General features: G+C 41.9%; 1 protein-coding gene across 13 annotated transcripts in view; it reads left to right on the forward strand.

Moving 5' to 3' along the window:
- The first annotated feature begins 2,738 nt into the window (after positions 1-2,738).
- TECTA (tectorin alpha) overlaps positions 2,739-25,452 on the forward strand; it is an 86,486-nt gene continuing 63,772 nt past the window's right edge. For 5 of the 13 annotated variants that reach the window (XR_003004048.1, XM_024751885.1, XM_024751923.1 and 2 more), the window contains exons 1-9: positions 2,739-6,149; positions 8,166-8,359; positions 10,506-10,735; positions 14,958-15,100; positions 16,313-16,368; positions 17,692-17,705; positions 18,916-18,980; positions 22,146-22,279; positions 24,963-25,250. Coding sequence is in view for 12 of the 13 variants with exons in the window: in XM_024751885.1 (XP_024607653.1) it covers positions 16,357-16,368; positions 17,692-17,705; positions 18,916-18,980; positions 22,146-22,279; positions 24,963-25,250 (513 nt within the window). In the remaining variant the exon portion in view is untranslated. Of the gene's footprint in view, positions 6,150-8,165; positions 8,360-9,572; positions 9,758-10,505; positions 10,736-14,957; positions 15,101-16,312; positions 17,706-18,915; positions 18,981-20,267; positions 21,430-22,145; positions 22,280-24,962; positions 25,251-25,452 lie in introns of those variants that run through there. The other 8 variants (XM_024751864.1, XM_024751879.1, XM_024751899.1 and 5 more) reach the window with 8 other exon arrangements.

Below are 25,452 nucleotides of genomic sequence, written 5' to 3' on the forward strand. Positions count from 1 at the left end.
GTTCCTTTTGTCCCTCCTGGGCAGAGCTTGAGAGCCTGGGGTATTACAATTCTGTCTACTTTTCTGTAGTCTGAAGGGAAAATATCCGTAGAACTGGGTTCAGCTTATTCGACCCGTAGGTTCTGCTGTCTTTTCCAAGATTTTATTAAATTATCATAACCTACTTTCACTGACTTAAAGGCATATGCTAGGAGATTGGGTGAAGGAAAGATACCTTTGGACTTTGAATCATTTCAGTTTGGAGCCTTGGAAAATCTCAAGGCCTGGTAGTTTTGTTTTTTGTTTGTGTGGACTGTTTTGTTTCGTTTGCCATTGCTAAGATCCTGACATCCTGGCAGTGGGATGTAGAGACTTCTGATCCCTAAGGTGTTTCCTCAGTCTTCCTCCCAGCTGACTCCTTACCCCCCCAGCCCAGTTTGCTCTAAATTAGGAAGTATTGGTCAGTACGCTCAGGATTTTGTTTCCTTACCTTCTTTCTCCATAATGGCTTCTGGGGGTTGAGTTAGGACCCTTGCTTAACAGAACCACATGGTACAGAGCTTTTGGTTCCTTTTAAAAGGTTATGGCAATAAGGCAGTTGCCTCTTTTCCTGTATTACTTGCTTCCAGTAATATTTTACCCTTTGAAAAGAATACCATTTGGGGCTCAAGTCCTGGGAGAAGACGATTCTACAATCTGTTTCATCGTACCATCACCTTTTCCAAGAAGTCCTACCTAAGAAGATTTCAATCATATATTTTCTTAGTGGTGTGTGCGTTTTAATAATGTAAGTCCCAGACAGCAGGAATGTAATGTTAATCCTTTTTATTTGCATATGAACTTAGAACTTACAAAGTGCTTACTCATCTGTTATTTTATATGACTCTTATGACTGTCTTACAAGGTAGGAAGGGCAGACTTATTATCCCAGTTTTACTAGTGAGAAATCTGAGATCCAAAAGGATTGAGTGAGTTGGTAAGTCACACAGCTAATTATAAGATGGAGTCAAGACTCTGAAGTCAGGTCTTCTGACTCCAAGGCCAGTGCTACTTTACCATACCTGCTACTCCCTTTCATGGACATGATTACTTCCATCCCTGACCACAGATGTCTTACTACAGCTTCCGTGCTCCTACCAACCTTATTATAACACTGATTTAACTGAATCAAAGCCAGTAGGGTGGGGAACGTGGCGGGGGTAATTTTATGACCATTGTATTCTGGTCCCAAATTAACCTCAGTATATCTTGGTTATAATAAAGCTAATATTAGATCTTTTCAGCATTTTCCCCCTCTCTGGATTGTAGGAAACTGCTTAGCTTTCTCAATGAAATCAAACCTAGATCCTCCAAGGCTGCCAGCGGAGACAAGATTTTCCACATGGGAAACTTGTCTTCCTGGGCCCTAGTCTCACCTCTATAATTCACTTCCCTCTTGGTGTCTTTGGCTGTTTATTCCTGCCTTGATCAAGGAACTTGTGTCCCTCATTTACCACTTCTTTACAAGAGCGTATTCTTGACTCTTCCACAAACTCCTTATGTTACAGTCGACTAGGCTAGGCTGGAACATTCAACAAAGCATCACTGAAAAAGCTGAGTTAACAGCTAACATACAACTAGATGTTTTTGTTTGTAACTTATGCCTCCCCCAGGGGTCGGAAACTGCTGGTCTACGTCCATCTTCCCATCTGTTACCAAGGAACACGTGCTTAGATATCTGCCTGCCTTGATGATGGTGCCCAAGCAAGCAGGCTCTACAGAGTGATTAGACTTCTCTCTATAATCTTTGTAGTGTCTACTTTTTTTCTAGGTTCTCCTCTCCTTTCTAAGCTGATTCTTATATAAAGATTAGCAGCAGGCATGTTGGCCATCTTTAGGAGAGACTCTTCCCAGATACACAAGAATGGAGTTTTACTGTGGCCTCAAAAGGGCAACGATTTCAGGGCTTCCCGAGTGGCGCAATGGATGAGAATCCGCCTGCCAATGCAGGGGACACGGGTTCGAGCCTTGGTCTGGGAGGATCCCACATGCCGTGGAGCAACTGGGCCTGTGAGCCACAACTACTGAGCCTGCGCATCTGGAGCCTGTGCTCCACAACAAGAGAGGCCGCGACAGTGAGAGGCCTGTGCACCGCGATGAAGAGTGGCCCCCGCACGCCGCAACTAGAGAAAGCCCTAAACAAAGACCCAACACAGCCAAAACTAAAATTAATTAATTAATTAATTAGAAAAAAAAAAGGGCAACGATTTGAGATCACAGATTCCACAATAGTCACCCGATAGGTAGGTAGGCAGGTAAGTAGATATAATATTAGACTAGGATATTAGAAAGATGTTGAGAATAACGGTGTAGTTTACCTATAGTTCTGAAGAAGTCAGTAGTTCATGCGCTAGTGGCTTAAGTTGTCACTGTTTTGTTTTGTTTTGTTTTTTTATCCTCCTAGGTATCATGAACTAGTCACAAAATATGGGAAGTTGGAGCCTTTGGCAGAAGTGGACCTGAGACCCCAGAGCAGTGCGAAAGTAGAAGTCCACTTTAACGACCAGGTGGAAGAAATGACCATTCGTCTGGACCAAACAGTTGCAGAACTAAAGAAACAATTAAAAACTCTAGTTCAATTACCCACTAGCAACATGCTTCTCTACTATTTTGACCATGAAGCGCCCTTTGGCCCAGAGGAAATGAAGTACAGCTCTCGAGCCTTGCATTCTTTTGGCATTAGGGATGGAGACAAAATTTTTGTGGAATCCAAAACAAAATAGCCTCCGCCAGCCTTGTGAGAACACACGCATTGGGACTCGCAGGGCGTTTGTTCCCATGAGGTTTCCTTCAGGAGGGAGAAGTTTGCTCTGTTTTGTTTTATTTTGTTTTGTTTTGTTTAGGTTTCAGGGGGGTTTTGTATATTTCCCCCCAGAATGGGTAGGGGGCTGTTTTGGGTATTTTCTACCACAGATTCCTTCTACTCTGCCACCAGAATTGGCCACATCTCCAGTTTCTGTGCCCTCCCTCGTGAGAGGGGACTAGGCAGCCACCGACTTCTTACTGTGTTCACTGGGATCTGTCTACTGCTTGGTCCTCACGACCACTTAGGTGTACTTGTGATGATGGCGTGAACAGCATTGTCCCCTCAGGAGAGCATCTTGCACTTAAATCAGGAAACAAGGAATCCTTCCAGGAAGGGGCAGCACATCCCTCTCCCAATTCCTCCTTTTTCCCCTCCCTCTCTCCCCTTTCCTTCTTGGGTTCAGTTTTTCATTTTGACTCGTGTCCATACATGTTTACCTTAGTTTTATTCTGTCCGTAATGAACTTCTTATTTTTCAACTCGGGTAACGTTTTTCTTCATTTCTCCCTTTTTAAATAATTTCAAGTGTGTCACGCATCTGTCAGCCTGATTCTGATCTCAGGTACAGTTGGAACCTGTAGCTCTGTTAGGGTCTGGAAGAAGAGTAGATGGAGTGCTAGAATTCCAGGAAGCACAGACACAGCAGCCTGATCACTCTGTGTGTAACTATCTCAACTTTAATGTCCCTCCCACAGTTATATCAACCATTACTGACGTGAGCTACGTCACATTCCAGAGTTCTTTGCTTTTTGCTTTTTGAATGTATTTCTTCGTATCTGTCTTTTTCATTACTTTAAACTACTGGGAATGGAGGCCTGACTTTACGAAGAATCCAACAGAGCAATGGATATACGTGCCAGGAGAGCTGAGAATTAGCTAGTAAACTCTCTGTAGTGTGTGTGAGGGAGTCAAGTGGGGGGGAGTATGGGAGAACAAGTACTGTGACTTTCCTGCCTGTCATCATTTGAAGCTTTTGCTCTTGCACTTTGCATTCGAAGTGGGAAATTTTAATCAAAGGGAGCTTTGATTCCTAGTTTTTCCCTGGGATTTTGTGATGTCATAATTGAACAATTCTTTTTGTTTTACATTTCAGTTTAGTTGCCCCTACAGAAGAACAACTCTGACTAATCTCTGAGTAAAGTATAAGTGTCAAAACTTCAGATTTGCCTCCAAGTCATATTTTTTGCAGAAGCATGTTTAAAGCACTTTCCTTTAAAAGGTAGTCCTTACCTGCTCTGAAATCTTTTTGTTTGTTCTTCTATTCCTTTGTTAATCGGTGTAATGTCTTTCTTTGATATATGTCTTTCTGGATCCACCATGTTTACAGACAGGAGACTTGAGAAGGACTTAGTGCACCTGGGGCAGAAAATGTGCACGTGAAGTATTTTTCAGAGAATGTAATTGTTACCGGATTGCATTTGACCTTTTGACCTTTGTTACGTGATTCCGTCCCTCCTAAAAATTCTTTAATTTCTTAGGAAATTTTTAGGTGACTCTTGTAAACTCTTCACGGATGCTACTTTTTAAATTGTCCTACGCCATGATAGCAGATGTTTATTCTCTTAATGCACTTCAGGTTCAGTATGTGTAAAGCCTTTGACCCAGGCCTGCTGAGTCAAATCTACATTCACTGTAACATTGAAAGTGGAAACCAAAGGGTTTGAGGAAGATGAATGATGCCTGTTCTCCTTTTGCTTCATCTTTCAAAATCATAAAATCATAAAAATGAGCGCTGGAGATCCAGGCTGGGTATAGACAAGAATAATTGTTTTGCAATCACATTTTCCTGACAGGTTTTTGGAAGTGGGAAAAAAGTGTGGCAACAGTGTCAGGAGGATTAAAACTGTGGATGCTGTGTGTACGTGTGCGTGAGTGCAGACGAGTTTGAGAGAGAAACAGTGTAACTGAGCTTTTGTCAGCCTGAGAAACAGATGCCCCCTTATTTTTTGCGGTTGTATGACCCCCGACTGTCCCACAGCAGAAAGCAGAGCAAACACTTATGCTTTAATCATCAGTGGAATGATGACAATTAATAAGATATTTTATATATGACAAAGTTTTATGAAATGCTTTTTTACTGTTAGAGACCTGTTCCTTCTGCTATTACAGAACACAGCGCTCAACTGCAGGCATAACTCTCCGATTACACAGTTGCATGTCAGGGGAACTTCTCGTTTAATTCAGTGGCCGTGGGTATTTTTAGGGCATTGTAATTGATTGTTTTAATAATTGCTAAATGATTTTTGATTGAGACAAGATCTAATGCAATTACCGGTCTTTTAGAGTTACAGAACAGAAGTAAATGAGAAAAGATATTTGAGCATGTATACATGTAGACTGATTTGAGTGGCTGAGTAAAGATGCTGCTTTTGAAACAAAATTGGTGCTGTGTAGACACTTGTAACCAAAATTATTTTTATAACAGGTCAAAAAGAAGGAGAGGAGAGACCATGGACTTTTGAGTCTACAAGTTATGCATAATTGATTGTAGCTTATCTGTATTTTAATGTTAACTTCATCCAGATTCAGTGAGAGCATATTACTGACATTCATGAGGCAAAATTCTGTCATAGCCGGTATTACAGATATGTTGCTACAGGCACAGTGTGTAGAACATATCTTTTCTAAAATAGAAATTTTTTGTCAGTTCTGAAAAAGGAAAGGAGTAATAAAAGAAAGCCAGGTAAAAACTTAGGCATCATTTTCATGTGGGCATGTAGCTGCTGACACCACAGTGGAAATCAGTCTTTGAATTTGAATTTTTGAAATATCCCAGATTGCTTTAAAGAAAAGAAAAAGTTCAGAGTCATATATCTTTTTTCATTATTGAAGGTTTCTATTGTTTCTGCAACCTATCGCCACCATGGCCATAAATACATAAGAAAGCAGCAGATATTATATAACTCTTGTTCCTTTAAGACCTTTTGGTGAAAACAAGCCCAAAACATGAGCTATGTGTAACAGAGCCGAATGTTATGATGCTATGTTTTAAAAGTTTGTTTACTTAAAAAAAGAAAAAGTTCAGTTCTAACCAGAAGTTTCAGCTATGATGCTAAATCAGCAGTGTTATGAACAGGGAAGGCTTGTTGCACAAGGAACTATCACCATTTGAGGCGCGCAGGCGATAGTTTCAGGAGCGTGTGTGTGAAGGTGGCTTGCTCCGTGGGAGGTGCTAGGCTCCAGGGCAAATAAAACAAGAGTACAGAATAATAGATTGTTCTAAGCAATGTCATTTCTGTTTATGAATTTGATTTTTCCCCTCATTTCGTGTTAGATTGACATGCAAACTGCTTTCAAGAACGCCCAGAAGCTCTCTGTGTTACCAGGTGTGTTGTGAACACTATTTTTCATAGGTGCTTCCTTCAAATATATGTCCATTGTAGTGATGGAGAGGGACTGGACTCTCTCAGGCTCTTTACTTGCCAGTTGTCTCCTGCAGTTCATGGAAATATATATTTTATTTTAGAATATAATTTAAACATGAAGGTCTATTCTTTGCACTTTTATTAATATATATATATATATATATATAGATATATAGATAATCTTTAAAAAAAATTAAAAATCTAAAAGTCCACTTTCTCTTTGTGTTCTGATTTTTTCCTGGAGTCGTGGTGCATGTTTATTTTTATACAGCAGAAAGTCAACATCAGTGCTGTGGTTGAGTCCTCTGGGGAACTGGCCTAAGCTGGTAAAAGAGTTTGACCAGCTTAACAAATTTAGTTGGCATCTTGCCAAAGTTAGAAATTAAAACCGCAAAACAAAGGTTCATAGGAAATATGTTATTGCCTTTTTGTTAGCAAAGTTTTATACTTCTAACATGCTCTTTTAAGGATGAAAACCCACCTTCGAGCTATTCGGCATCCCCGTTTTTGAGTAAGAATCTCATTTTGATGAATTAGAAATTTGCGACACTTTTTCACGTGACGTTTCTTTCCTTTGAAAAATAATTTTCTCTAAGAATTAGGGTTTGGGGCACTTGAACCGTATCTGCTTGTCAGTAATTTCTTGGTAATCTGTTATGAATTAACCTTGTACCAAGAACTAAGGTCCAAGAACTATATATACTTTATTACTGTATTTAGAAGACAGAATCTATTAAATTCTTTCTCAGTGCTTCAGAAGTGTGTAAGTATCGTGATCTGTTTAAATGTAAGATTATTTCTACCTCTTATTCAAATTTCAAAAAATTATAGTTTTAACCTCTGTGCTAAGTTCTATTTAGTATTTATTATGAGGGTCTCTGAGTTCTTGCAAGGTAGACATATGTCAAGACACCCAATACACATTGGACTGAAAAATGCTATAACTTCCACCAGAATGCATGTAAAACAAGGAGGTTAACCCTTGAAGTCACATTTGTCTTTCCAGTTCGTCTCTGGAAAAGAAGTTATCTGTGTTCTCCAACTTGGACTTAGGATTTCAGGATTCAAATTTAGCCAGATAACTTTTAAAACGCATAGGTCATGATAGATGTTAACATGAGTCATTTCATCTACTTTTAAGTTTTTAACGTAACTAAAATTTAGGAATTGAGTTAATACATGAAAGGGATAGCATACCATATTATATCTCCTTAAAATATAATGAATTTCTGAATCCTTTTCCTTCAAAAATTTGAGACTAACACTAAAAATGGGTAGTTTTTGTAACTGATCTATTAAGATGTTCAGATATATATCCTTGCCTAGGCATATGAGTAGAAAACATGTGAACATCTTATGCCTTTCTTCAGTGTGGTTTAGGCACCTGAGCAATTTGCTTGCGTTCTGTTTTAAGGCACACATATCAAGAGGGGAGTAACAAACCCATAATCCAAGAGGGAGGTGAGACAAAAGCAGATAGGGTTGCTGGTCGTGTGAATCAGTGCCAGGGATCCAGGCTTATAATTTTCGTGCTCGTGTTTCTTCTAAACATTAACAATGAGCGTTTATTGTCAGCCAGGGTCCAATCTAGATGCTCTACCTATATTAAGCCCTTTTGATGTTCACGACATCCCTATGATTCAGCACTGTTAATTATCCCCATCTTCTTACTTGTGGGGCACAGATAGGTTGAGTAACTTGCCAAAAGTCACACCGTTGATAAAAGACAGCAGAGCTAGGATTCAAACCCAAGCAGTTTGGCTGCAGTTGAGAGCCGTACTATACTACCTGCTGCTAAGGTTCTCCCATAGCCCTCCACAGTCACACCGTTAATGTTAGTCTTTATGTTTCACTAAAACACTAAAGTGAGATGTTCCTCCATATTCAGTGACTAAATTGATTTGCTCTATAACAAAATCACTGATGCGGCTGATAGCTCTAAATCCAAATTGAAACTTGTCCTCATGCCATTTTCAGAATTGTAACACTGTGATTGGTGTATATCCATTGTCCTCCCTGCTCTCCTGGGAGGAGCCAGACTGGACACTTGTCATGGGTGCTGTTGACAAGAAGAAGTGAACCTGCAATACGATGCTGAATACCGGTCACTTGGCCTTCAACCTGACGACACTCTAGAGCCTTAACGCTTTGTTTTCCGTGAACAACTAAAGGTGAGACAGGTCACTCAGTTTTGACTCAGACTTTTATTAAGGAGGCATCCGTGTTCAAGTGAACTTGGTGTTTATAGGAGAAGAAAAAGTAGATAATCTAATGGAGCCCATATCACAGGTTTTGTTACGGGAAAGGTTGAGGCTGTCACTGTTATTGTTCCTCTTTAAAATTCAAGACAGAGCCTTGTGAGGAATATAAATATTGCTTACAAAATAGAGGAGGCAGGTTATCTGTTATGGTCTGTGAGATCTAGGTCTGCCAAAAAGTTACAATGCAATTTCAGTTTACTGAGTCTTTCACAGACTCTTCATCCTTGATGCTTCTTAGTCACTATAGGTAATACAATTAAGGTGTTAAATAAATAAGAATGGGAATAAGAGGAGGCAGACATTAAAAAATACAATGTTTTCTGAACTACCTGATACATTTGAGGGCAGATGTAAGCCTTATTCCACTATTAGAGAATACAGCTAGGACATTATGAATTGCTTTGGTTGTGTTAAAATTTTGTTTGGTTTATCGTTCAGTTTGTTTACAAGAAGACATCTTTTAAGAACCATTTGTATTTCATTTTAAATACAAAACATTCACATGATTCAAAAATCAAACAATATAAACAAAGTATACACTGGAAAATTCTACTCTAACCCCTGTACTCCATCTTATTAGCTTTTTGTGTGTCTTTGCCGAGTCAACACAAATAATAGCAAATGAGACTATACTTATTGATACCTTTTTATACTTATTGATACCTTTTTATACAGCAAAATTAGCATATTATATACTATCATGCACCTTGCTTCTTTTCGCTTAAAATGTATCTTGGAAGTCTCTCTATAGCAACATATGCGAAATCACCTTACCCTTTGTTTATAATATAAGATATAGTATTCCATTAATAGATGTGGTATATAGTTTATTTGACCAACACCTCATTGATAGACATTTGAGTCTTTCGTTGTTCTCTCTCCCAATCTCCCTCCCTCTTTTTTTCTCTTTTTTACTTTTTTCAATTTGCTGCAGTAAAAAGCAGATGTTCTTTTACATGTTTGAAATAAATCTGTAGAATACATTCCCAGAAGTGGGACTGCTAGATCAAAAGGTCAGAGTGTTTGTAATTTTGATAGATATTGCCAAATTGTTCTCCACTGGAATGACATAAAAGAACTTTTTTTTTTTTCTGATTTTAATACTTGTCACATCCCTGCAAAGTCAAAGACTTTACTGATCTTGGGCTTGATACCTGCAAGATGTTAGTGCAACCAAGATGGCGTTCTTCCCAATTAGGCATGCAAATCTAGGCACTTGAATTCAACACATAATAGATTTGCATGAGCCATGCATATCGTCTGTCTTATGAGCTCTCTTTCCTTGGAATCTGCAATTTTTAATCATCGGTGAGTGAGATTTCACCTCTGCAGGAGAAGGTATATGTATTATTTATCCTGAACAATGTATGAGCATTTGTTTCAGCTGAGTGCCCTTGAAAAGTGATAGACAAATAGTGCTAAAACCCTCTGTTTATTGTCTGCAGTAAGCTTTAATCAGAGCTGCTTCTTGCCGACCAGTGAAATTCTTCTAGAACTACTTCGTGCTACTTGGTGAATAGGGAATATAGAGTGTCTCTCCACTCGCCCTGCCCCTTTTCAACCTTATTGCTAATGTGCTAACAAGGATGTTAGAATAAGACCAGTTGTGAGGTTTTTTTGGTTATGTTGGTCTACTTAGAATTATCTATTACAAACTCCTTGCCTAGAGATAGATACTAGAGTTACTTTCAGAAAATATCTGTGAGTCCTTGATTACATTTCAGAGCTGAGCATCGTTTATTATTGAGATCTTAGATCTAGAAAGTCTTGCTAGTTAATAAACATTAATGTTACTCAATGTGATTTTCAAAGAGCCAATGCCATTTTTCTCATAATTAAGAGTCCAGTGTCTAGGCGGAGTAAGATCAGCACAAAAAGAAAATTACTTACAGGCAAATAATATTAATTCTTTAAAAAGACATGTTCTAGAGCATTTGTGCTACGATTTAAACTCCTAATGCTTGCAGCTTGCCGTTAAACGATTATTACCATGATACTAGTAAATATGAAAATTTTAGAAATATGACATCAGGTTTTTAAACATTTTTCTCTTAAGAATGAAAAACAGACTTCAGGAGAACCCATGAAAGTTAACCCAGGTGTCCAAGAATGAAGATTCCAAGGCAATAAGAGAAGCAAACTTCCAGATGTGGTGCTCTTGAGACCCTTTCATCATGAACATCTTTACTGTTCAGGAGAAGTCTTCACGAACATAATTGCATTTTCTATATCACCTCATCCATTTCAAGGATTCTGCTGTGGCTAACTACCATTTTCAGGGAGAACGTAAGCATAACCTTCGATGTAATCACCTTATCCAGCTAGATCTAGGAGGTTGAACATCATTCAGTCAGTGGATAAGTGGTAGAAACAACTGCACTACAAAAATATCTGGAATCTCCATGGCAGATTATACAATGAAGCAAAATGATCCGTTGTAGAGGGCTTGTACATTTATCCAAGACACCAATGTGGCAGATTCAGATGGCTAGGAGGAAGATGCTAAGGTGGAGTTAGGAGTGCAAAAGGTTTATTGGGTAATAACACCTGTGAAAGAAAAGGGGAAGAAGAAAGATGGGGCAGGAGGGGGCATCGCACCATGCAGCAGCCCCGACAAAGTCTGCAAGCCCAATAGGATGCTCTGGAGCAAAGATTTCCTATTAGGGGCATCCCAGTTAGGTCCTTTTACCAAAGCTTTTCTCAAGTCATTGATGGAGGAACACAGGAACATGACCTCAGCTTGAACACTGATGCAGACGCCAAAGGAGCCAACAGTTGGGAGCTGTCAGCTAACCATACTCCCTGTGGCTGGAAAGCATTCTTTTCTTGAAGATGGATCTGAGTGGTGCACGACTGTATGTACCACACAGTCCACCCTGTGCCATGTGTAGATGCAATTCTCCATCCATGATCAGAACCAGCTCCTCCAGGGCTCTTCCAGAGGGGAACCTCAGAAAAGGGAGGTTAGGGGAACGGACTACAGCCCGTGACACTGCAGATGGTTTCAGAGTCACGACTGGTACCCACCATCTCCCTCTTCCATTATCCATTCTATCACCTCTGCTGGTCTCAGTGGTTTACCTAGTGGTTTTCCCCAAACCCTGATTCCTGCGGAATCTGAATCCCTGGCAACTATATGCTGCTCAGACTTGGGTTGCTATGCGTGTCCATCACAGTCACAACTGGGCCAGGGAGTAGCAAGAGCCACCATCATGGGTCACCTGAGTTCCACATGTCTTACCCCTTGAGCCTGTCACGCAACAGCAGCTCCACCTCCTCCCGCTTCTCAGGGTCGGGGATTCCTAATAGGGTGGTGGCTCGTCTTTCCTGCTAGTCTCTGCAACAAGGAACCCAAAGTACCCAGGCGGCATCACAGCCATAGCTTGTAGGTCCGTGGGACTCTTTCCGTGTCCCCTGGTGAGAGCACGCCTTCCTGGGAACCAGGATGTCAAACTCTGCACAACCTAGAGATGAGGGGTTGGGAAGCCAAAGTCCCTCAATAATGATTGGGAGTACTTGCAGGTGGGGCTACTCCTGCTTCCACACTTTGGTGCCTGGACCCATGCATTCCTCCTACTGGGGACACTGCTCCAACCAGGGGCTCCTACTGTAATCTTGGGCCCACGCTCACATCCCTTTTTGTAAAGTGGCCTCCCTGGTTGGATGCTATTTTGCATGGAATTCTATGCCTGTGGATCAGGCATTCTGCAAGCCTCTCACTAGTGGTGCTGACTAAGGCCCTGTGGGCAGGAAAAGCATACACATATCCAGAGTCCAGGTCTATTCCTGGGAAAAGGAACCATTGGCCCTTCCAGGATGAAGGTGGTCCAGTGTAGTCATTTTGCCACCAAGTGGCCAGTTGGTCTCCCCGAGGAACAGTGACAGACTGAGGGCTTAGCTTTTGTCTCTGTTATTGGCAGGGTGAACATTCAGAGGCCAGGATAGCTAACTCAGCCTTGCTAAATAGGAGTTCATGCCATTGGGCTCCTGCATAACCTCCATCCTTGCTGCTGTGGCCACTTCATATACGTGCCCATCATACCAACACTGACAAAGGCTGCTTCAGGTCAGCTGCCCAAGTCATTTTGTCTACTTAGTTGTTTAGTCCCTCTTCTGTAGTGGATGCTTTCTTTTGGGTGTTAACATAGGACACAAAGATCTTCACACTTCATGTCCATTCCCATCTGTCTATCCACATGTCTCTACTCCAGGCCTCCTTGCCACTTTTTTATTTCCAGGCCCTTGTCCAACTAGATATGTGATTCACCATTGCCTATGAATTTGTACATGTTCTAACATCAGACCACTTTGACACAGAGTATTTGGGGGCAAGATATAATGCCCCCAAGTCCACCCACTGGGAAAATATTCCTCTATCATTGTCTTTCAAGGCCACCCTTGCATGAGGCTGTAGTGTAGCCACCATATGCTTTGGGCTTGCAGACACACACCAAGCCAATCCATCCACACTCCAAGCTTAGGCTTTTTCATCCTCCTTCAGCTTGTCATATGCACCGCCCACCTCGCACTTCACATAGGGCCATATGTGTTATCTGGGTTGCGGGGCGGGGTAACCAGTATAACTCTGAAAGGTGACATGGATTCTGGGCTACCTAGTTCAGCAGCTTGCTCATTGCCAGTTCAAGATATGCAGCTATGCCATTTCCATCTTAGGGTAGATTGCTGCTGGGACCCCCTGACTTTATGTCTTGGGGGGTCCAACAGGGCCCAGCTCATGAGGGGAATTTCTTGGCACGTGGTCACTTGTATCTTGGTCAAATGTTCCATCATAGGGTACATTCTCATGCCAGGAGCTGATTTTCAGGAGGTGTGTTATTTTTTGCTGTGGATGTCACGACTTTGGTCCAGAACTCCAGGGACCTGAGTTATGGTTTTCCCACTGGGGTTTGCAATAAACATCACATTTCATCTTTTTCTGCCCCTAACATCTCCGACAACAAAGCACCTACTGAACATATGACCGAAGTGGCAGGGTTGCTTGCATTACAGTCTGGAGCTGCTACAAAGCTCTTTCATGCTCTCAACCCAAGTCAAAGCTGGCTGAATTCTATGTCACCTGGTATGTGGGCTGGAGCAGTTTTTGTAGGTACGGAATATGTGGCCTTTAGAACCCAAAGAAAGCTACGAAGAGGGGAGAATTTCTTTGTAGAGAGGTTGCAAGATACAGCCATTTGCTTTTTGCTTTGGAGGGGAGATCCCAGCATGTCTCTGACCACTGGATTCCTAAAAGTGTTACTGAAGTACTAGCCTTGAATCTCTGAAGAATGTAACTCCCACCTTCAGAGCACATGTGTGTTACCCAGGCCTCCGGCCACTTCTTCCTCATTGTGCCAATCAACGTTGTCAACGTTGTGAATCAAGGTGATGTTCTATAGGAGACATTCCATCCAATCTCAGCAAAACTATAAATGTATGTTGCTGTCTGTTCCATTTGAAGATGAACTATTTTTCTGATCCTCGCGCCTGAATCGGGGAAAAAATGCATTTGCCCAATTAACGGCCACATGCCATGTATCTGAAGCCATGTATCTGAAGCCATCTGTACTAACGTAGTATCTACAGCAAAGATGTGTTAGTACAGCAGATGCAAACTGGAGCTACTACTTGGTTGAGCTTGCAGTAGCTCACAGTTATTCTTCAGGATCCATCTTGCCCAATTAAATGGAGATATGATAGATCCCACCACCCCTGCTCCCTAAGAGTGACACTAATCTTCACCATCTTCCCCCAACCCCAGGATGCAAGACTCTTTTGTATTTACTACCTTGGCTGGAGTAGGAGGATCAATTTCCTTCCTTGCTATGATAGCTTCTACCACACAGACCAAGGACCAAATGTGTCAAGTATATTAAACCCAATTATATGTAGGGACTTGGGGACTGACATCCAGGTAGGTCGGCAGCCCCTGTGGGCCTGCTGGGACTTGGCCAGGTCTCCTTTTGTTTCCTTGGCCTCTCTGTTTTCACTCTAACAGGGTCTTTGGGTATCAATGTTAACTCAAACCCCTTGTTCAACAGTCCACAAGATATCTAGGCATTCCCCTCCCCCAGACTACAGTCAATCAAGTAAATGACCGTAGGTCCTTTGGGGGAAGGACTGAGACAATCACTACTGTACACACATGCCATGATGTTGCAGGATTCTTCCCTTTGGTGACCTGGTTACCTTTTTAGTCTATGGATTCCAGATTTGAAAAACTGACTCAGATCCACAAACTGAGCAAAGGATCAAGACTTTTCATTGGGGCCACTGTCTTTGGCCTCTTGCTCAACCATTCTTGCTCTTTTTTATTCTATATAGTAAGCAATACCCTTGTTGGCTGCCCATCTACTTTGCCCCTTGGATGCCATGCTCTATTAATCATCTCCATAACTCTCTATGGATCAGGGCCCCTTGGCTACAACTCTGACCTGCTTGGTTATTATGAAGATTCGACCCCCTTGGCTTCAGGCAGTAGAGTGCTGCGACCTGGTCTCTGTTGTTTCAGGTGCCCATCATCCCCACTGCGACTGGACAGTCGAGTTCTGTGACCACCGCTCCTGCCGTCAGCCCTGACCTGCTGAGGGGAGCCCCCCCGAGCTTGTTTCTGACGCTTGTGCGTCTCTCACCAGCATATTCCTGCTGCCTTTGGTGGGTGATGTGTCTGTCCTCTGGGCCTTTCCGTGGGACGTGATCATCTGTTGGGTCTTCTGGAGTCACATGATATACATGCGTGTCCATGTCTCTGAGAATTTTAATCCCTCCTTCTGCCATCTGCCACAGTAATTTGGACATTTCAACCCCAATGTATATACATTATATATATTTATACACACACACACACACACACACACACACACACACACACACACACATATATAAAATCCCAATGCATAAAATTATATACACAAGTCCAAGTTTTTCCCAATTAGACCCTGATTTGGGCATAGTAGAGCTGCTTCAGTTGAGCCCTTGATATAGCCTTTGTCACCTCAACTAGGTTCTCCAGAGCAAAAATTGCCCATTAGGGGAGTCCTGCATTGGATGGAAAGTGCTGAGGCAATTGTCCCACCACCTCGCCCAGTCACGGATGGGGTTGCCCTTGGCTCCAACAGTGAGGCTGAGCCTGAAGGAGCTCACAGCTGGAGGCTCGTGGCCGTCCACATTTCTCACTGCATCATTTCAAACTAGCTCAGATCTGACTATTTCTTTCACAGAAGGTGTAAGAAACTTAAGAAAACAAAACAAAACAGAAACAATCAGCATATAAGGCTTATTCTACTCATTTTTAGGAATATTTTTTTGTTTTGTGTTTTGTTTGAACTGCCTTTCCTCCTGCCTAAAAAGCAGCTTCCATCTATGCCATCTTTGTAAAACACAAATTGTCTTGGGTTACTAGCTCCAAGCCACGCCCACACCACCTTTGGTCTAAATCTTGTCAAATCTTGGCTCACTTCACCCTTTCAAACAGAATAAACCCTCCTGCCGACATGGCATAAAAAGAGATTTTTGTCATTTTTCCCTCTGTGACCACTGAGTGTACACCCGGAATACATGCTCACTAACTGACTCCCCAGCCCAACCAGCGATAAGCCAGCTCCGTCTGTCCTCAAGCACCTGGCACTCGCTTGCACCCAGCTTCTCAGTCATTCTGATCCATTTATGCCACCATCTTGTGTATCTGGTTAGCCCAGGTGGCATTTATCCCAGGAGCAGTCCTGCCCCAAGAAGGATGAAACATTTAATATGGGTCAAAAGGCTGAGATACAAATACCCACGAGTGCATGAAGGAAGACCAAAGCAATTACTATGACACTAGCAGTTTTTAAAATAGAACCAACTCTTTTGCTTCACTACATTTAGGTTGACTACTGGACTGAAACTTTAATAAAGGCTGGGCAAGGAGAATGCTCTTTGAGGTGAGTCTTGGATTTGAGTTTAATTTTATTTTGGACAGGCACCCCAAAAATCAGATTTTCTGTTACATAAATATGTGCCTTGGGGAGGAAAATAGTCATTTGACATCTGAAAGTAAATGTGGAGAATTCGTAAAACCTACTGAATCACCACGGGATTATGGGGGAAATATTGAATAATTTAGACTGAAAGACTAGTTTCCCAAACCTCTTGTCCATTTTAGGACAATTTGTTCAAAACTGGAATTATGTCTTTTGATACAGTTGGCATTTAAATGTCTGGTCAGAGAGAACTTTGAAGCAATTTTTAAATTCCCACTGATTTACAGAGAGTTTTCTCCTGCTACCTTCAAATGATTTCCTTTTTTTAACAAGTCTCACTTTAAATATTTTGGATAGTAAACTTAGTTTCTGCCTTAGCCAATGTTTCTCATTCTGCATCGAACCGGACACCTTTTTACCTCGTTCACGATGCCTTTTAAATACCTACTGCAACTTTCGTCAGGGGGGGGTCTATCTGTCCCCACTCCCTCCAAGGACCCTCGCTGGGTATCTGTGGAGGTTTCCAGAGCCCTTGGTTTTTCCCTTGTGAAAGATCCTGCCTTGCGTTGGTTACCTGTCCCCTGGCCTAACCCGCTGCCCTGCGGTGTATCAGAGGGAAAAGGGCAGGAATAAAACCTAGAAAAGTTTGAGACAGTTTCTTTCAATACTTCACGCACACCTGTGAAAAAACAGGGTAGAGCCTATTTGTGGCAGCCGTTCAAAAGCAGAGAAACAAAAAAAGACTTTGGTAGAAAACCAACTTTAAATATTGCAGGCAGCAGCTTTGTTTGGTGTTTGAATCCCATGCTGGTGGATGCTAATTCCGTAACATTATACACTTGCCTTTTTTTGGGTACAAAGGTAGAAGGGGGGTTTTCTTCTGTGTTTTTCAGTGCAAAGTGATTCCGATCAGAAAGGACCAAGGTTTCAGCTCCAAGTAACTGACATTTCCATCTGAATCTACTCTCTTTTTTTTTTTTTAAAGGGGGAGAAAAAGGTCTAGTTTTTCAGGAAAAGAACCTCTCTACGCAATCCTGAAACTGATCTTTAGATTTACTTTTCCTTAATCAATAGAAGAAAAACTTGATTGCAACTCAACACTTACGTGACTCTAGCGCAGGACTAACTGAATTTTTGGTTTTGAGAGTAGGGGATTCAGACATCATTTCAGGAATCAGAAATAATTGGCAGCAAGTGGGGGAGAACTGACATGAATTCTTGTTTTACCTAATTTTTCCTGGTTTACCAAGATTTGGCTTAATATTTCCGACTCCATTCCTCCAGTCTCTGCAGAACAGGTTAGTGACATTTTTCATAAATACAAATATTTAAATGAATCCTCCTTCCTGCTCTCTGAACTGTTTCCCTAAGGACTCCAGCCTTAAACCTGCCTCACATCTCCTTCTGCTAAAAGCTGTGTGTGATCTCTGCTAAAGGCTTCCTCCCATTTTCAGCAAAACTGACTAATATTTATTATGTGCTTAAGATTTCAATGTGTGTGCTTGACAACTGAAGATTTACAGTAAAACTCACAGGGGAGACTCACTGATTTTCCATAGAAGTCTGTCTGAAGAATTGTGATAGCTTCCAATAATTAGAGAAGGGTTTTTAGTTTTAAGAATGCTATCGGAAGCAAACTCCAGTGTCTACCCATGCACTTGGTGCTGACGCAGGAGTATGTGTAATTTGGAGCTTGCCTCTCAGCTCTAAAGAGCGACACAGATCATCCAAGGGGTAAAGCCAGCGGTCCAACGGATTGTAACTAAAATGAAAACAAGTTCACTTTTGTGATGTTCTTTCTCTAATTAATTTGCTGCGACTAATTACTTGCTTGTGTACCGGATTCTATTTTTATTGTAATTCCAAGGAGCCACCCCTGGCATGGTTCTTTTTTTATTACATGTCTATTATTCATTTCACATATGGAAAGTCAGTGGACAGTCTTCTACAACCTGTGACTCTGGTCTGTACTTCAGAGTGATGGACTGGCTCTATAGTTTACAGAAGGTGATGGCAAACTCTAAATCCTCCTACCTGTAGGACCACATTGTGTTTTAACTGACTTTTATGGGATCCTGATTGAAAGCTGTTGCGAAAATTAGGAGAGCCTGGTCTCACAGAGGATGGATGTCTGTTCTAGAGACACAGCAGGCATCTTTAGAGTGGGGTCCTGTTTCTCAGGGCTTTAGTAGCTGGAGAGTAGATGCCTTTCCTTGACTCATTGCCGTGCTCATTGATTCTTTCTAATTTCCTGACAATTTGAATGATCTCATTACACTTCCAAACTGCTTCTCATGGGGGAATCTAATTTGTTCATGAGGTGTTGAACGTAGGAGGGCCCGCCAGCATCCAGGGCATTTCATCCTGACTCAGAACTGTTGATGTTGTTATGTGAATGTTCTATGATGGTTGTGATGTGTCTTGGGACTTGCCACCAAACACACCTGGTGTTCTATTTACTCTGGCAAGCTGGGGATTTTTTTTTTCTTTTTCTTTTTAAAATTCCAGGATGAATTATTCATCATTACTTAGAATTTGGGTCTCTTTCATCTTCGCACTTGTACGGCACCAAGGTGAGTACTACAAACTTCCATAAAGCTCGTGATTAGCATGCCCTTGAATGTATAAAGAGACGCTTTTGTTGGAACTGTAATTATCAGGGCAGGTGTACGTGTGTCTACAGTTACAACAAGAAAAATGTAAATTAAATTCTGCCGTCAAGGGCAAAATACATTAACTCTGAATGATGTTCATTTACATTCCTACTTTTTCTTATTTCACTTCGAACACAATTTGTATATACCAAGTTGCCCCATGTCAATGGAATAAGTCTTTAAGATAATGCAAATTATTTTCATTAAAAGTACACAGGGTAGGTGTGTGTGCATCCCATGCCTGATGATTGATTCCAATGAAGGCATTTCACTGGTGGCACAGACTTTAAAAAATACACTTGTTTAAGCCAAAATGAGGGAGTTCCAGTGGCATTAATGTCAGTGACTTGAGTATCAGGGGCCATTTACAATGGCCAAAAATCTAAAACTGCAAGTGAAATAAGAAAAATTTTCCCCTCCGTGATTCATCCTTTTTCTCTATGTAGCATTGCCCCGGGTAGGTAGGAGATCTCATGCATTTCTACAGTTTTTGAATTTTAGGCAAGAAAGATGGGAAAGTCTATATCGATTTGAAACTTTTATGGCTAAAACTCTAGAGCATCTTCTTTGTTTTGTTTGTTTAGTTCAGCGGACACGTGATTACAAGTCTGAGTGAACAGATCTATAAGGCATGTGGAGCCCTAACATTTTCCTAGGATTGGATAAACTTAAGCAGTTGTAGCAGGCAGGCTATAGTGTGAAGGCCCACAGTAATGACTCCAACTGCCTCTAACCTCGTACTCCTGCTCTAAGAAAGTAGGTCTTATTTGGAGAAAAAAATAAAAAACAACGTTCTGGGAACATAGAGTTTATTGTAAAATTCCGGGCCTAAAATCAGCATGGGTGAGGAGATTCTATCTTCTATTAACTCTGATTCTATTGATAGGCTATGCTGTTAACAAGCTATATTTTTATAATAGTAATGACTTCTAAGGTAGGAATTGCTGTAGTTTAAACCTACTCCCTTTTATTAGTCATATTTTTTTATTCAACAACTATTTGATAAGTACTTACAATATTAGATATCTTGATTATTTGTATTCTTCTTAAAATTGAAAAATGTTGATTGTCCATCCTTTCCTGTTCAAAATCATGAGCTAGTTAGGATCATTCCTGAAGGGATGAATCTTGCAAATTTGTGTCACCTTTGGAGCAGAGAGAGAAGTTAGGGACAATCTCTCTGACCATAGTTTTCTGTCTCCTCAGGAGGGGCATGGATTTCTCCTGTCCTAGGCAGATTGGCCAACACTGCCCCGAATACCAATTAATCTTTCTATTCAAATGATTACAATTCAGCGTGAATTTGAGACCTTGTTCACACTTGGACATCACTTCTAAAAAGTTCCCCATGAAGGATAAATCCATGACACGATTTGATTTATTATTATTAATTTGAGAATGTTCATTACCCTTCAGATTTAATAAGTACCTGTGTATAATTCTATGATAGGGATTATAAAGAGATTTTTTTTAAAAAATTGCTTCCTTCTGGGAATTTGGAATTTGTTACCTCTATGTAATTATGACTGTTAGAGAAACCTTTTTTGTCTACTGATGGTGACATTAAATAAAGCACGTGGGCTGAGTGCCCCTGTGATAAAACTAACTACAGCACCTCCCAAAGATTTCCTTTAGTTGGCTTCACAGAGACTTCTGAAGGTTGGGGAACGATGCTTATACACTAATGACCAGGCTCGTCTTCCCCATTTCCCTCTTGATGTTAGTTAGCCCTTGGAAACAGAGTAGCTCTTCCCCCAGGCAGACCTCCCCTCATTCCCTGCTCCACGAGGAGAGAAGCTGGCACTCGGCCAGGCACTACTGAGCTGCTCTCTGGTCACTCGGCCACTCTCTTACATGAGCTGCTCTCTGCTCACTTAAAGGCTCCCAAAAGAGCAGGGCAGCCCTTGGTGGTTTCTCGCCAGCCTATCGGCTCCATCAGCACAGAGCAGGGATTTTCCCAAGGAGGGGCCCCCGACCTTGGGATGGGGCATCAACACCTGCAAGCAGGTGCCTCACGAACTGTCAGCAGAAGCCCCAAATGCATTTGCCACACATGAGTTAAGAAGACGGAAGAACAGATGATGTTCTATTGCTCAGTTTTCATCCAAGAAAAGAAAGGACAGAGGCAAAGAAACATTACACCCCAGATACAGATTATTTCATAAATGCCATTGGACCTGATCATCAGTAATGTAGACCCTGGGGAAATTGTCTAATTTCTCTCTCTGAGCTGGGCCACCCCTTGCAAGAGTTTGGATGAGAATCTTCTGAGAAACAAGCCAGCTTGCCAAGAGAGGTGGTGACACGGTTACAGGAGGGGAGCTGTGTGTGTCTGTGTGATGACTCTCACCTTTGACCAGGATGATGAGTAAGCGCCCCAAGCCTCCTCCCAAAGACTGCTCAAAGGCCCAACCTCCTTTGCCCCAGAGGATCCCAAGTCTGTCTTTGTAAACAGGAGCTGGGCAGAGAGACTTCTCATGGGGCGGGAGCTCAATCAAGGTCATTCACAGGCCAGTTACTACAAACCCTCTCTTCCCACTCTTGTCCCAGATCCAACTATTGTTTATTTCCTCTGTGATCTGGTATCTTCTCCTATTGTGCATCTGGAGGAAGGGGACTCCTTTCAGGAAAAGACTTGATAGTAGAATTCTTGAGCTAGAAGGGAGTCTCATAGCCACTGGCCACGTTCTCTGTACGTTGCCTTCTGATCAAGGATTCAGCGGGCTAAGCCACACCAGACCTAGAGGCACCTCTCAGTGCTCTGAGAGCCCCAGGCAGGGCTGATTTCACAACTTTCCAGCCAGTGTTAACCACTGCTGTCTCCTAAATGTATGGAAACATAGAAATGAAGCGGGAAGTGATTTCTCTTAAGGAGAAATGCCATCACTTCCACGCTCCCCTTTCCAGAGGCAGAAGATAACGCACCGTGTCCAGCCGAGGCTGAGGATAACTGAAAAGGCTGTCTGACTTACACGTCGTTTGTAAGACTTACTGAAAGAAGCTGGCTTTAGTGGGTGGGAGGAAAGCAGCTTGCCGAACCGAAGGGGGATCGGCCATCCACCTAACCGCCCTGTCTCTTGACAGTTCAGCCCAGGGAGCTCATGTATCCATTTTGGCAGAATGACACCAAAACCCCTAAAGTAGACGACGGAAGCTCATCTGAGATTAAGCTGGCCATCCCCATCTACTTCTTTGGCGTTCCTTACCGCACCATCTATGTAAGTGACAAGCAGCCCAGCTGTTGCTCTAGGGCTCTCCCACCTTGCTGGTCATTAAGGAAAAGTATTTTAAATACCTTCTTCCAGGGCTCTGGGAATGGAGGATTTGTTGGCAGCCCAGATGACGAGTTCTGAGGTTTCATGAGCTGATAGGTTTTATGATTAAGAAAGTCAAAGGTATATTTCATGGCTAATGTTCACAGCGGAGGAGTATACAGAGCAATGGATTGCTTTTGTGGGTGATGAAACACCCAAGCGAAGCAGAGACCCCAATGCCAGGAACATTATTTCTGCCACTAGACAAGATAAAAAGATACAATGAACCATAATAGGAGCAACAGCAATTTTCTTTCCCTTCTGGGGCTGTGAAGACTTTAGGCATCTGCTCTTCTGAGGCTTCCTACCAATATGGAGCAGAGTCAAAGCAGAGTAGAGGGGTACTCAACTATTATATAAAGGTTGTTTGCAGAATTGGCCAACCTCACTGGGCCTGAGATACGCCATAGGGTCTCATTGTCAAAGCTGCATGAAGAAATGGTATCATTTGCTGTCAGAGCTCTCCTGGGCACCTGTGTTCTCAGGTTATTTTTAATTTTTTGATCATTGGAATTGCTGCTAGTGAGACTATAGCACATTGACAAGAAGATTCAGAGCAACTGAACCTGTCTTGATTTTCGGCCTTAAAAGAATTGAGTGAAGCAAATGTAGATTATATTACATCCTATTCTATTCCGTGCTCTGCCCTGGAAGAAGCAATAAAACTCCAGGCACCTCCACCTCTGGCCTCCTCTGCATCTGGAACCTCTATCTTCCCCAACTTTTGATTGATAGCTCAAGGCTGACTCCCACTAGAAAAGAGTTCCCTCTTCCATTATGTAACCTGTGGTCCTTGAACTTGCAGCATCAGCATCACCTAGGCACTTGCTAGAAATGTCACTTCTCAGGACCCACCCCAGACCTACTGAATCTGGGAGGGGGCCCAGCTATCTGTTTGAACAAGCCGTCCAGGGAATTCTGTTGCCCACAAAAGTTTGAGAACCACTGCTCTTAACTATAGAATATAATCAAAACAAATCTGGGTCATCACTAACTTCCTCTGCTAGTCTGTGTGTTTTAATCACACCACTGTTCCCTAGAAGACACATTGCTCCGGCATCCTGAAATGCCTTTTATGCTCTACTCACTGTAGAGCCTCCTTAGTCTATAACAGCTGATTGTAAGTTTCTGAATGTGTTGACCTGATTTTGGAGGTGAGAGGGCTGCACAGGACTTCCATTCTGGAAGCCTTGGTCTCCTAGACCTCTAGAACACGTGTGTTTAGTTAAGCTCCCCTTTCTCCTCCATTGTGCTAAGTGACATGGAGTGTGAATAATTCTTGCCTTTGCAGAAGGAGGGTCCTTAATTTGGGGGAGGCTTATTCGAGGGCAAATTTTTCCTTGGGTTTCCAGCACTTTAAGCCATGCAGTCTTGTTGAGGCTTCTGGGTTGTTCACTGATACTTGCAGACAGCAGACTCTGAATGTCCTTGTAGCTGGATCTCCAGCTTCCTTTCCAAACCGCACACCCTTGCTTCCAAAATAGGTTGACATACATACCCTTGGCCCAGGTACTGATAACTTATCTCTGGGATCTGAGTCACTGTTAATGTCCATAATATTACTAATTAAATATGAACCTAACAATAGAATGTTTCTCTGTTGAGGAATTGCAAGTATTCCCGTCACAGACACTCCTGCTGTTGAAACCGTACAAGCCTTTGGGTTAAATCAGCTTCATGTACCAACATACTGAGCTGCAGACACAGGCAGAGGCATATTGTTTACAGATCCTGTTTTTGAGTATATATATCGGCTTGTTATTTGCAGTAAGGTTTAGTAATTTAATAAGTTTACTAAGCCATTTACAAATCATGAAGAAATCACCATAAGATAGTCATTTACATATACAGTGTAAAGTTTTCATGTCTCCATTTTGTGCAGAGACTATACAAAGAAGCTAACGAACTCCAAGAGCTGTAATGGAATTGGGCTCATCTGTAGGTTGTAACCTTATCTTTTTCTGAGTACCGAGTGGTTCTGGCATCAATAGAAATCCTTTAAATGTCTCATCCAGGGTGGGATATGGTTCATCTTGAGATCTGAGTTTGGTGATGGAGTATTTGATTTACCTTTCACTGACACTCCTCTTTTGTCATGTAATAGGAATCAAGGTCTAATATAGAGTTCCTCCGTTTTTTAATTTAACTTTCTGCTTCCATGTTTTTTGGGTTTTTTCCTGTCTACTTTGCATCTGTAACTCTGGATCTTCTTTATTGCCCACATAAGCCACCTGCTAGCCCAACACACGCACACACACACACACACACGCACACGCACACACATACACACAATCCAGTAGCATTTGATAAGTATAAATAAAGACAGGATAGAGAACATGAAAATGAGGCTGATTATTAATAAGAAATGCAGCTGGCTACAAATTGAAAGTGAAAGGAAACCAATGAGTTTGTCTGGAAGCAAATGAACCTCCTAGTTGAGCAATGGAAGCTGCTGTTTGGGGGTTCTGATTCAGTAGTTTAAAAGTCGTTTCCATTCATATGGTTAGGCGAGCATCTGTCTTGGTTTATGACTCTGAAATTGTCACGGTCTCAGATCCACTGTGCAAAACCTCTTTTATTTTTGTAGGTCAATAACAACGGAGTTGTTTCATTCAACGTGCTGGTGAGCCAGTTCACGCCCGAATCTTTTCCCCTAGCGGATGGGAGGGCCTTCATTGCTCCATTTTGGGCAGATGTGCACAATGGGATTCGAGGCGAGATCTATTACAGAGAGACCATGGACCCTGTCATCTTGAAAAGAGCCACCAAGGACATCAGGAAGTACTTCAAAGACATGGCAACCTTCTCTGCCACTTGGGTTTTCATTGTGACCTGGGAGGAAGTAACGTTTTATGGAGGAAGCAGCACCACACCTGTAATCATTCAAATTTTCCCTTTTCCACTTCGTATTCTGACATCTAATTCTTGTCCATCTTCACTACTGTGAAGGAGTCTAATTGTTAGAGCTGAAGAATGTCAGTTTCCTTGAGTTACACTGAGGAGTCTTGCCACCCACTTTCCAGGAAACAGAGGGAGCTATCACACCTAACCAGTCCAGTCAGCTGTAATATTTCAGA

The sequence above is a fragment of the Neophocaena asiaeorientalis genome, unplaced genomic scaffold (assembly GCF_003031525.2).
Source record: "Neophocaena asiaeorientalis asiaeorientalis breed wild unplaced genomic scaffold, Neophocaena_asiaeorientalis_V1.1 scaffold747, whole genome shotgun sequence".
In the NCBI taxonomy this organism is placed as follows: domain Eukaryota; kingdom Metazoa; phylum Chordata; class Mammalia; order Artiodactyla; family Phocoenidae; genus Neophocaena; species Neophocaena asiaeorientalis.